Below are 14,194 nucleotides of genomic sequence, written 5' to 3'. Positions count from 1 at the left end.
TTAAGACTCACAGATTCTAGGTTGGGAAGTTTGATGCCGTTAAAAATAAAACCATATAGAACAATGGCAAAGCTAAATTAATCGAAAACTCATTTCTAGTTCACACCATGCAAGCTAAAGAATGATAGAAAATAAAATAGGATAGCATGGTACTACCATCCAAGGATATATTACAATGAAAGTACTAACACTAAAAGAATCTAACAAAATATTGTATAATATCATTACAATGATGAATGATTTTCATTTAAAATTTTGAATCAAAATACATTTTTCAATATTACGAATATGAGCATTTCATTAAACAGTTTGTAGGTAAACTAAAAATAATCATAAAATAGTTTAATAATTAATACCTTGTTTGATGACTAGAATAGCCTAAAAAATGTTAAAGATTAAATAAGAATAAAGACCGAATGAAAATCATAATATGTTGATGACTCAAAATGCACAATGTTTGATCATTTTGCTGCTCCCAAACTATATTTACTCCACTGTAATGTCCCCATTTTTATGCCTTATTGTTTTGTTAGCATTGGCCAATTTTCAGGGTTTTCCATAACTTTCATGTGAGCTAAGAGAGTTCCAATGTTCTTCGAGAGCTCAATTTTGGGTTTTCATGGCATCCGGTGATGGTTTGGAGTTTCTTTGGCTTTAAGGTTTGCAGTGACACTCTTTGTACCATTTTGGGTCTTATCCATTGTTATCCACAATTGTTGGAAGACACTACTATTTTTATTAAGTGCCCATTTTGGCACCCAACATCATTCTTCAATGTCAGTTTCTTCTTGGTGTGTTCAGCTTTAGTTTTTGATGCCTTGATGGTGCTTTCCAGAAAGCAGATCAGATTATTTAAACTATTACGCTAAAGTTATAAAGTTAACATTTTAATATTTACTTTAGTGTTTTAATTTAATAAAGTTATGATTTGTCCCCTTTAAGTGGACGTCTGGGGAAAAAAAGGACTTACACATAAAAAATTTTAATAAAAATTTAAGGTGCAGAAGATTTTTGGGGGAAATATTTTGTTATGAATTTTAAATACCTCTTTTTCCCTCCAACTCTATAAAAGGAGGATTTTGGCTCTCATTTGGGAGATTGAGAGTTGCACATATACCAAGATGCTGCTACAATGAACAGAGAAATTCTCCCAAGGTTGATTGAGCATAAATACCCTCGTCAATATTCACTAGTTGCACACATACCAAGATGCTGCTACAATGAACAGAGAAATTCTCCCAAGGTTGATTGAGCATGGATACCCTCATCAAGAATCACACTGATTTTCAAGGAGTTTGGAGTTTAAGGGAGCAATGAAAATATTTAAGGTACTTTGATAGTTGATTTTGGGGATTGATTCTTGATATTTAGCAGAGATTTTTGGTGTGTTTTGTGGATGATGTACAGGAATTTTAAACCTGATGGTGAACTGTCTCTAGAAGTGAAGTTCGTTCACCTCCTTAGGAGTACACTTTACTATAACTGTGTAATATTTTAAACCTGATGGTTTTATGAAGATCATGTCCCTAAATACAAGGCTCTGAGAGAAGTCTAACTTCATATTGCATGTAATCAAAAATCCAAGGGCAGTATTAGAGAAACACTTGAGCAATTGAATATAATTACAATACCATTCAAATCCACCAAGTGTTGAAATTTCATTTTAACTAGAAAAGATCACGATGTTATCCACTTCCTCTATTATTTCAGATAAGAGGGGCAAATTGAGAATTCAACAATATAGTGACACGTGAGTCACATCATGCCTTGAGAAAATGCACTTAATTGTTTACAGCTGAACAATTACCTTGCGTCCCCCAGTGTACAGATAGTTTCCATCTCTTGAGAAAAGGACCTGTTCAGTCACAATCCATTATCACAATAAAATTTGCTCACCTACATGAAATAATGATAATTGAATTGAGAATTGTGTATACCTGGGTAACACCACCTTCCTGACCATGCAAGACAAATAAAAGCTCTGCGTTGTCTTCAGCAAATAATGCAGTAGTTCGGTTATAGGAACCAGCAGCAAGCAATCCATTATGTGCAGGACTAAAAGAGAGGCATGATAGAATTCCTGCATGCAGAAACAATCAAAGGAAGGAGAATTTCACAACAATGTTGAAAATAGCACCTATAAGTCACTTGTTTCAGAGATTCGTTCATACTATAGTAACCCTTTTAAGCAATCGTTCTCAAGCTTTCCAACCTGTGGTACACTGAACATGCTTTTCACATGACCCCACATTGGAACCAACTTACATTATTCTTTTACATAATGAATGACTAGAGAAAGATAGAAAACCATTTCTGTTAATTCAAAAAAGTTCAAATTATCCTTGACCAAGTTAATGTTTTTTTTTGTCAGCAGAATAAGTACTTATACTAAATTATTAATGCACTATACAAAAGTGCAAAATCAGCAAACACAGTTGCTGCTGAAGCAGTTCTATTAGAACATATGGATGAGATGCCGAACATACAAATTGAGAAACAACAGATACTAAGACTATAAACTAGGATAGAACAGCTGTGGCATATTGTTGTGACGTTTTCACACATCGCCCCATTGCAAATGGGGACCCATGTTTTTTGCTCGTTTTCGCTTTGCTTTTTAGGGTTTTGATTTGAATCCAGTCGGTTTTGGGAGCTTTTTGAATTTCCTTTTGTAGGATGTAATTTTGAATGAAATGAATTCGCCAGAATGGTCTATTTTCAATTGGAATTTTGAACGCAGAGTCTAAATTTGTCTAAGTGTTGACCGTCAACATGAATTTTGTCCAATTGAGTAATTTTGACCAAATTTTGACTTTTTTGATATTTGATCCTGGGCATTGGAAATGTTTTGTTTTCGCCTCGTGAAGTGTTAAAATGTGAAAAATCATGTTATTTTGGCCTGTAGGAGCAAAATCGCTCCTGTCCCTTAGTGAAGGACGGGAGCTCGTTTTCAAATATCTTACTATCCCTGCAGAGTCCAGACAGATTTCAAGTTGGAAGTGATGGAGAACGGCAATATCTTTCCATTGAATATAAATTGAAGATTTTCATGAACACAGAAATGCCTCCAGGAGGAAAATCGCTCCTGTCCCTCAGTGAAGGACCGGAGCTACAATTCAAATTTCGCCTTGTCCTTGCAAGATTTCGAAGACTTAATGATTTGAGGACGTCCAAAGGAAGATGCTTTGCCAAATGAATATAATTTGATATGCAAAAACGAAGGAGAATGACCTATATTGACCAAATCGCTCCTGTCCCTCTCCAAGGGACCAGGGCGAGGTACCTTGTAGCTCTCGTCCCTCTCCCAGGGACTAGAGCGATTTCCTTCATTATGCAAAATCCAGACAAAGGTCAAGGCAAGTTTACGTTCAAAAACAAGGGAAAACATGAGATAAATACGTTGAATATAAATTGAAGATTTTTGGGACGTCCATAACAGTGTTAAATGCCTAGTTCGCTCCTGTCCCTCAGGAAGGGACTAGAGCGATTTTTGATATAATTGCCTTTTTTTGCAAAGTTACAAACAATGTCAAGACATGAACGGATAGAGTGAAGAAGGACGAGTCCGTTGGAACCTGGCAAAGTGAGATGAAGGCCACAAGGGGAGGATCGCTCCTGTCCCTCTCCAAGGGACCAAGGCGATACAATGGTGATGATACTTCCTACGCAAGTTCAAGGTCGTTCCTCCAAAGTTCAAGGTCGACACAAGTCAAGACAAGGTGGCGAGGGACGTTTCAAGGCATTTTCAATCGAACACAAGCATCAAGGTCGTCGCATTGAAAGGATTTGCACTCTAAGACCCCAGATCGCTCCTGTCCCATGGGAAGGGACCAGAGCGATATTTCCATTAAGGCATCGATTTCAAACGACAAGCAAATATCAAGCGACCCCAAGGATCGAAAGGACGTCATTACACGCGTTGAAGATAATTGTAAGTTGAAATAAACAAGAACAAGCTCACAATGATGAATTTCGCTCCTGTCCCTCAGGAAGGGACCAGAGCGATGTTGAGTATATTGATCAATTCATGCAAGAATTACGTTGAGTCAAGGCTTCACAAGGTTGTAAAGGGTTCAAGACGTCTTTTGAGGATGACATGCAAGAGTTTTGAACGTCCAAACATTATCAATCAAGCTAAGGAGTCCATATCGCTCCTGTCCTTTGGACAAGGACCAAGGCGATGCTATTAAAAACACTCAAGCTCCTTCAAAGTCAAGGCAAGGCGAGGGTTGGACGAGGTAAAGGACGTTATTTCGAAGGCAATAAACAATGAACCAAGGTTAAACGTTACCAACTTGAGCTCAAAATGGAGAAAAAAACATGAATCGCTCCTGTCCCTCTCCAAGGGACAAGGGCGATGATCCTTATAACATCAAAGGTACCTTGCAAAAGCAAGTGGGACGTGCATGGAATGGACAAGCAATGATATTATTCGCCTTACAATGGAAGTTCGAAGGTCAAAGATACAAGATGAACGTGAAGACATGGAGATCGCTCCTGTCCCTCTCCAAGGGACAAGGGCGATGTTAGGCAAAACACATGATATTCTTTGAAAATCACGTTAAGACAAGGACGCACAAGGTTTTAAATGGCATTTGGAAGATGATACAAGGAAAGGATCGTATCAAAATGGAGAATTTCAAGCAAAAACCTTAGGATCGCTCCTGTCCCTCTCCAAGGGACAAGGGCGATGATACATCTAAAGACACTTATGCGCACATGCAAGGCGATCAAATTCGAAGGACCATTAAGATGATTGATTTTCAACGTGGAGATGAAGGAGTTGGACGTAAGAAATGCAAAAGTCAAGACAAAAATGGTGAATCGCTCCTGTCCCTCTCCAAGGGACCAGGGCGATGAGGTACGTCCCTTCCTTTGTTTTCCAGTTTTGGCGCCAAATTAAACAATTCGAATTTTCCTCAAATGCTAAATCGATTTAAAAAATTGAAAATCCATTTTTATTTAGCATTTAATATGGCGTTATCTTTTATTAATCAAGGCATTAATAATTAATTATTTAATTAATATAAAATCGATTTGAAACGCCCAATTAGGCAAGTCGGCCTTGTTATTTATTAAAAAATCGTTTAATTTGCTTTATTTTCACAAAGTCGGCCTTAAAGTAAGTATGAGGTGAGCGCTATAAAGGGAGGGTTAGAATCTTCATTTTCACATCACCATTTTATCATTCAAATGCGATCAAAGGGAGAAGTGCGAGTGTGTTTGAAGGAGCGAATTTTATTTCAAAGCAAGGTGGTGCGAACTTGAAGTTTCCATTTGAGCGAAGTTGCCTAGGACGTCAAAGACATATCAAAGATGGCGAAATTGCTAACTTGAAGAGGAAATCACGTCCAAGACTTGAAGGGTGGCGAAGTTGATAAGAGGAACGTTCTTTTGAAGATCACATCAAGACTATCGAATTTCAAATTTTGCCTAGGCGAATTCCTTTATTTTGCATTTTAGAGTTAAGCTCTCAAAGAGGTATGACGATATGGATTTATTGTTTTGATTTTGAACGTTGATCGTCATTTCCTTAATTTTGAATTTTGGAATTTTGTTTTGCCTTAGCTCAGTCATTTTTAGGAAATGATTAATAAAGGACTTATCATTAAGTTTCCTAAAAATTTGCTCTCTAATTTATATTGCAAAATCATGTTACTAATTTTGAAATGTTGTGTAGGCCTCAAATGGAGATCTCATCAAGGAAAATCAAGCCGGATCAAGGACGGTCTTCGCCAGAACGATCAAGCCAGGACATGGGCGACCCCTTTCAATCCAGCGTTCCAAGGCGAGGTACATCGTCATCCTGCACATCAAGGACAAAAGGAGTTAGGACAAGAGTTAATTAAAGATAGCCTCTCAACGACATCAAATTGAATATCTAGCAAGCTACAAGTGTCAGATGAGGTGGCATCCCAGTCATCACTCCTCCAGTCAGTGTGGTCCACCTCAGCATGTCCAGATTCAATGTACTTAACTCATGGAAGGTGGCACAAACTCCGATGTACCTACCCCGGCTATCCATTGGTCGATTTTTCTAGAAGGGACATGTGTCCAAGCAATACAATTTTATCATTGGTCAAGCATTAAATGTTATGTAATGGTTGTAACAAACCCTAATTAGGGTTTTCATTGTAAAATCTTGGCCATTGATCTTGAATTGATCTAAGCCATCAAATTGTATTGTGGGCACTATATAAGCCCAGGCATTTCATTTTGTAAAGGTTAATTTTAGATGATTAGAGAGAGTTGTAAATAGTTGGAAAAGTTAGAATATAGTTGATAGAATAGTAATTAGAGTAGAATAGGAGGACAAGGCAAGAAATTGTTGCCATTGATTGTAAACAAACTCCATTTTCATTGAAGTAATGGTGAAATATGTCGTTTTCTTGCAATTTGCATGGTTTCTTGTTGAAGTCTTCAATCTTAGATGGTAGATAATTAGATGAATGGAGGAAATGTGCTTGATTGATGGTGAAATTCGTATATCCATACTACTAGCAGTTTGTTGATTGCAGACTTGCCTTGCGTAGTCAACTGGAATCGTTCAGCCTAAGCTCAATTTCAATTTGTCGCCTCTTCATTGATATGCATCAACTTGGATGGTATCTATGCCTGCGGTGATGATTTGAACATCATAAAGCTTCCCTAGAAGATCGCACTAGCCTTGTGTAGATGTTCCATTGATGTCAAAACAAGATCTAGTTAGAGTTTCATCAAAAATCAAGTCATTGCTCCTACATTCTTAGTATTAGGATTAGATCCTCTCTTCGCCCTTCCTTTTTTCATTTTTCAAATCTAAGTTAGTCAGAGCCTGTGTCCAGCAAAGCAGATCGGAAGTTCAATCATCACATGTAAGTCCCCTTGTGATCCCAGCAAATCACATCATACCACTGGAGCTTGTCCACACGTAGAGACCCTACATCAAAGAACCTTGGAGTCTACCTAACTGATCCTTTATGCGAATCTTCAGCGGTTAGAGACTATTTTCTCAAGAGAGGATAAGATGCCTATTGGTATTTTATTCTGTGTATGATGGTGTACAAAATACACGTCAACACATATGTCAATAAAACATCTTGTTCACCAGATACATAATTGATGAAAAAAAGAACAAAAAAATTCAATATTGACAGCAGATGATCCAATGCATCATTAAATAGAGGATAGCTAATGAAATTCCAACATAATGAGACTTGCTCAAGCCATCGCCTCTGTGATCCTTGATAAAGTATTGTAATTAATGAATTTGTAACTTAATATTCGAAACCTAGTCACAGCAAAATTGACCTATGTATCATTTTAAGTACATATAGTTCGAGAGGTCACAACATTATGTAAAACCCAGTAACAGATAAAGTTTCTCAAGTTATTGCATGTGTATGTGACAAGTGTCCAAAATATAGGGATTGTGCACTTATCTAGAAGCTCGATGTGGCTCATTGTACATAAACATAAACGAAACAATTATTAAAAATGAACCTATTCCACCTGCTTTTTCAGTTTATCTGTAAATGATTCGGTGTATTCAGCTCAGGGCCTGCACCAATAATCCCCTTCTATTTGCATTTAAGGGTTAAAAATTAAAATCCCTATCTTATTGGAGAACAATTCCTCTCATAATAACTTTCTTTCTCTCCACTTAGATACCAACTTAACTAATATGTATGTTCAACAATTATACTGCTTTAACGGTGGTTGTTTATTTTCTGGTTATTTAATTCACTGCAGTTGGCATCTGAATGCCTTTAAGTAGCAGACCTTTTTCGATTAATAAATGGTGTGATTTTGATTATCAAATTGTTAAAATTAGAACCAGAAAGCTAAAAAACTCAGATAACTGCAGCTAGAAAAATTTGAAGAACAAGATAAACAACTATTTATCCTGGGAAAACCCTCCAACAGAGGGTGAAAAACCCAGCCACACCAAAAATCAAGTTTTATTGAAGGCACAAATTTAAAATACAAAGCTTTCCAGCTTAACAATCAATCATCTAATCATGATTGATAGCACTTAAGAAACAAGAGGAGAAGCCGAGAATTTTAAAGAAACCAGAAGGCTTTTACACATCTGAGATCAAATAGAAATGCCGAAGAAGATATGAATCATAAATATCCACACATATATGTAATCACTCATGCATATGAAAAATGTATACTTTCTTCTGAGCTACACCCAACTCCTGAAAGCAATCTGAACTTCATGCGAGATGACCAAAAAGCAACTCCAAAATGAATAACATGAAGGTTAAATAACACTACAACACTTCACACGAAAATCGCTAAAGATGGCAGTTACAAGAAATACGAAACATGAACCGAGCCACCAAGGCAAAGAGAAACTGAAACTCGACAAATAAAAGAAACGCATTTCCAGCTAATACAAGGACAGTGACAGCATACATAGAATCCGATACATAACAGCTAAATGGAGTAAATAAAGGATCGACAGAAAACAAAAAAAGAATAAATAATAAAACAGAAATACAACCAAGCAAATATAAAATGATGTCTCCTGCAGCTATAACCATTAACACTCCCTCTTAACAAAGGAGATATCATTTACAGATATTCAAGTCATGGAGTCTCTCAACATGACAAACACAATATGAAAACAACAAAATTTAATCACGGATTCTCTCAACATGATAGGCATCATGGATTCACTCAACATGATCTTCACCATGGCTACTCCCATGAGTGAAATGACACAAGCTCTCATCACGGAGTCACTCAACGTGATGTTGTCATGGAGTCTCTCAACATGGCATTCACTATCACTACTCCCATAAGTGAAAAGAGCCTCAAGGGCTTTCACCTCAAATTTCTCCGTCACAGAGAAAAATGCATTACAAGGGATTGCACCTCGAACTTCTCTCTCACAGAGAAGAACTCATTAACAACATATAAAAGATTCATTGAAGCTGAGATTCTCTCTCAACAAGAGCATCATTCTCTGCAATACCAAGCTTGTCTCGAAAATAACAAAACTTCACTCTAGGAAGTGGCTTGGTAAGAATGTTTGTTGTTTGCTCTTTTGTGCAAATGTACTTGAGCTCCATTGCTTTCCTTTGAACCATATCTCTCAAGTAATGATATTTTATTTCCACATGCTTGGTTCTATCATGGAAAACAGGATTAACCGAAAGCTTCACACAACTTTGGTTATCACAATGAACCACTGTAGGTTCCAAAGGCTGTCCAAACAATCCTGTAAGCAATTTGCAAAGCCAAACAAGAGCAAAGGTCTCCTTATAGTCTATACCTTCCTTTTGAAAAAAACCTCTAGCTACAAATCTAGCTTTATATTTTTCAACACTTTCATCAGTTGCATGTTTAATTTTAAACAGCCACTAAGAAGAAACAACAAATTTACCTTTGGGCCTAGGAACTATGTCCCACACATCATTTTTTATTATGGATTGGTACTCCTCCACCATGGCATCCTTCCATACTTGTTGTTTACTTTCCCTGAAAGTGCCACATGGGGCTGCATATTTTTCAGCTTCTTGCATAGTATGTCTAGCCCACAAAGGTCTCTTCTTATCAGCTGAAGCATTACTTGGACCAGCAATAGTACCTATAGGATCTACTAAATCTTCTAACTCTGTAGTCTCCCTCTGAGTCTCTGAAGGGGAATCCGGGACAGCCATATCCAAATCTTGAGAAGGCACAAAATCTTCTCTATCAATTTCCATATTAGATTCTTTAGACCTTTTGCAAGCTACATCTTCTTCAAAATAAACATCTCTGCTGATTTCAATTTGCTTTTGACCTGGAATGTAAATTTTGTATGCTTTAGATGATTCACTATAACCAACAAAAATACCTTTCTTCCCTGAAGGTTCTAACTTAGTTCTCTTATCTTTTGGAATATGAATATACACTAGACATCCAAAAATATTCAGATGACTAATATCTGGTTTAGAACCTGTGAAAGCTTCTTCAGGTGTCATATTATCTAGAATTTGATGAGAACTACCATTCTGAACACAAACAGTTGTCCTACAAGCTTCTGCCCAAAGAAATATTTGAAGACCTTGATTGTGGATCATGGACTTTGCTGCCTCAACAATAGACCTATTCTTTCCTTCAGCAATTCCATTTTGTTGAGGATTATATGGAACACAGAACTCCCTCTTAATCCCAACTTCAAGATAGAAATTTTGAAACAAACCAGAAGTATATTCCCCCCCATTGTCAGATCTTAAAACTTTCATCCATTATCAGACAGATTTTCAACAAGGGCTTTAAATTCTTTAAATTTGGATAGCACTTCATCAGACTCTTTAGATTTAAGAAAATAAATCCATGTCTTACGAGAGAAATCATCAATGAAAGTGACATAATACCAAAAAACACTTAATGAAGCAACAGACATAGGTCCACACAAATCAAAATGAATCAGCCCTACGACATCTTTATCTCTACTTTCACTACTATGAAATAATTGTATAATGTTCTTACCTAGAGCACATCCTTTGCAGACGCCCTCATGATCTCGATTCAGCTTAGGAAGGCTGACTGCCACCTTCTCCATGGAAGACAAGGTTAAGAAATTTAGATGAGCAAATCTTTTGTGCCATAGTTCACTTGTACTTATAGAATCATGAGCAAATACTTAAATAGGATGAGCTGAAAGTCTATAAAGGTTGCCATGGCGAACACCAATCTCATGGGCGGAAATAAAGCTTGAGTTCTTCCATGCAAGGACTTTTCCATCAACAAATGCAACATTATAACCTTTATCTTCCAATGCTGAAATGGATTTAGATTCCTCTTAATTCCAAGAACAAACAGTACATCACTCAAGTGAAGAGGAATACCTGAATCTAAACGAAATGAAGTGGATCCAGCACCCTTCATAAAATAGGAAGCATCATCACCAATGATAACTTGTAAGTGAGTCTTTTCCTTTCAGATTAGAGAGGTTCTCACGATAACCTGTAATATGGCGGGAGGCTCCACTATCAATAAACCATGTATCACTATCAGTAGGAATGTTACTAGAGAGAGCAGAAATAAATAAGAACCCCTCTGAATTTGCACTAGACCCTCTATGAGGAAAAACATTTTCAACATTTGTTGCAGCAGCTTGAGGCTTGGGTCTCGAAAGACATTCTCTAGCAAAATGACCAAATTTGTCACATCTGAAGCATTGTACCCTAGAGAGATCCTTTCTTTTCTTCGATTCAAGAGCTGAATTAGAATTCCTATCTCTGTTCCTTTTGAAGTTTCCTTTCCTTCCTTTTTTTTTACACATATGGGCAGCAAGAACGTGATCTTCTTCATGATGAGATTTACATCCAATTCCTCTTGCCTCCAATCTGCATTCCTCTTGAATGCAATTAGCCCTCAATCAATCAAACTTGGGTAATTCATTTCTTCCACTACTACCTTGAATGAAAGATTCCCAAGAGTCGGGAAGGCCGTTCATGGCCAACATAACCAGGTCTTTATCCTCAATAGAATCACCAATAGCATTGAGTTGATCCTTCAATTCTATAATCTTCATAAAGAAAGAAACAACAGATTCACCTCAAGCCATTTTGATATGAAGGAGTTGACGTCTCAACACTAGAGCTCTACTAGTATTGTTGAATTCCTACAAACTTTGAAGACACTCAAACATCTCTTTCGCTGAATCCAACTTTGATATAACAGGTACCAGATGATCCTTAACGGAATCAATTAGAATTTTTCTTGCCATGAAATTATTCTTTCTCCATTGTGCTTTCTCAAAATCATTAGAAGGTTCATCTACAACAGACTTCACGTAGTTGAGAAGATTATTCTCTTCAAGCACAATGAGAACTTTGAAATTCCATGAAGTATAATTAAGTGCACCATCCAATTTGTCTTCAACTTTGATTTCATTCACCATTGATGACACTTGAAATAAACAATGCTAAGATAAAGCAAAGAATATTTCAAAACTAAACAATCTGGTTCTGGATCTTTACTTTAGACCCGCTCTGATACCATGTTAAAATTAGAACCAAAAAGCTAAAGAACTCAGATAACTGCAACTAGAAAAATTTGAAGCACAAGATAAACAACTATTTATCCTGGGAAAACCCTCCACCTAAGGGTGAAAAACCCAACCACACCAAAAATCAAGTTTTATTGAAGGCACAAATTTAAAATACAAAGCTTTCAAGCTTAATAATCAATCATCTAATCATGATTGATAGCACTTAAGAAACAAGAGGAGAAGCCGAGAATATTACAGAAACCAGGAGGCTTTTACACATCTGAGGTCAAATAGAAATGCCGAAGAAGATATGAATCATAAATCTCCACGCGTATATGTAATCACTCCTGCATATGAAAAATGTATACTTTCTTCTGAGCTACACCCGACTCCTGAAAGCAATCTAAACTTCATGCGAGATGACCAGAAACCAACTCCATAATGAATAACATGAAGGTTAAATGACACTACAACACTTCACACGAAAAATCGCTAAAGAAAGCAATTACAAGAAATACGAAACATGAACCAAGCCACCAAGGCAAAGAGAAACTAAAACTTGATGGATAAAAGAAACGCATTTCCAGCTAATACAAGGACAGTGACAACATACATAGAATCCGATACATAACAGCTAAATGGAGTAAATAAAATTGACAGAAAACAAAAAAAGAATAAATAATAAAACAGAAATACAACCAAGCAAATATAAAATGATGTCTCCTGAAGCTATAACCATTAACACAAATGACAAGTGTTTTTTTCAATGTATCTTTCAAGATACTGAATGTAATTTCAAATAGCATTTAAAGACAGCTCTTTAAGTTTCTTGCACTCTAATGGGTAGCACTGAAAGCTCCTTTTATAATCTTCAATAAGAAAAAGACAAAATTTACACAATGTAACTTCAGAGACACTAGCTGAATGTAGTATACTGTAACATTCCTCTAATGAAGCAGAACAAGCTTCAAGAGACATTGACCTGATGACAAGTAACAAAAAAAGGAGTACCTGTTTGCCCATCTTTTGTACTGGTGAGTGTTGAGTACTGCTCAAATTCACGACCTGGACGATGAATGTCAAATACTCTGAGAACCTTGTTATATCCACAAAACAATCTGAAAATAGAAAAAGTTCTTAAAATTAGTTTCCCAACACAAAAAAAATTTGAATAACTGTTGTTCCCAAGAAATTGCAATAATCATTGCCCAAAAAGTACAATATGCAGCTCCAACTATTTATAGTTTTTAAAACCATCATTAATGAATTGGATGAAATTAGAAAAAAGAATTTAAAATGTTAATAACTCTTACGACGAGGCATTGTTTTTTGTTCAAATGTTATTAGGTAGTGTTGATTTGTTTTTTATGGCACGTTCAAACACAGAATAAAATACTAAGTATCTTATCCTCTCTTGAACAAAGACCTCTCGAATGCTAAACTATGTGATCAAACGAGATGACTCCAAGGTTTTAAACATCAGTTTTTGACATGTGGAAAAGTTCAATGATTCGATGTGATATTGCTGGAGTCACAAGGGAGACTTGCGTTTTGCATGAATGCTTGAATGCTGCCGGAACATGGAAATTCATTTGATTTGAAAAAAAGACAAAAAGAGACAGTTTAGAAAGCTAATCTAATCCTAAGAATGTGAGACTGCGAATGACTTAGTGAAACTCTACTAGACTTTGCTTTGCCATGCAAAAAACAACTCCACAAAGCTAGTGTGATCTTCTAAGGTAATCTCATGATGTTCAAATCACCAACAACAACATAGACACCATCAATATGATGAGTAGCAATCGAAATTGAGCTTATATAAAGAGTTCGGTTGACCACGCAAATTATTTAGCAATCAGCAAAATACAAGCCATATGAACATGTGAATTTCACCATTAATCATCCACAACAACTTCCATCCATCCTATCAACATTAAAACAAATGAGATGTAGAGACCATGCAAATTGTTGAATCAACACATGAAATTAACCATATCTTCAATGAAAATAATATGCTTCTTGCAACAAAATCTTGACAAATATCTCCTTTTCTCCTACTCTACTCTAGCTATTTGCTAATGATCTACCTGCTAACTAAAAACCTTTACAAATGAGGAGAGCAAGCCTTTTATAGACTTTCCTTTACAAATGAATGGACCGGATCAAAATCCAAATCAATGGCCAAGATTGAAAGATAGAAACACTAATTAGGGTTTGTTA

The 14,194-nt window shown here is 36.4% G+C and overlaps 1 protein-coding gene across 2 annotated transcripts in view; it reads right to left on the bottom strand.

The window, feature by feature from the left end:
• The window catches only part of LOC131078945 (uncharacterized), a 167,452-nt gene that overhangs the window by 96,610 nt on the left and 56,648 nt on the right, over nt 1–14,194 (bottom strand). For both annotated transcript variants that reach the window (XM_058016791.2, XM_058016793.2), the window contains 3 exons: nt 12,986–13,092; nt 1,938–2,080; nt 1,808–1,855 (listed from right to left, as the gene is read on the bottom strand). In XM_058016791.2, the coding sequence (XP_057872774.2) occupies nt 1,808–1,855; nt 1,938–2,080; nt 12,986–13,092 (298 nt within the window). The remainder of the gene's footprint in view (nt 1–1,807; nt 1,856–1,937; nt 2,081–12,985; nt 13,093–14,194) is intronic.

Source organism: Cryptomeria japonica, chromosome 10 (assembly GCF_030272615.1).
Source record: "Cryptomeria japonica chromosome 10, Sugi_1.0, whole genome shotgun sequence".
NCBI classification, from domain to species: Eukaryota; Viridiplantae; Streptophyta; class Pinopsida; order Cupressales; family Cupressaceae; genus Cryptomeria; species Cryptomeria japonica.
Note: the sequence above shows the minus strand (reverse complement) of the source record. Positions and strands in the feature narration are given on the sequence as shown.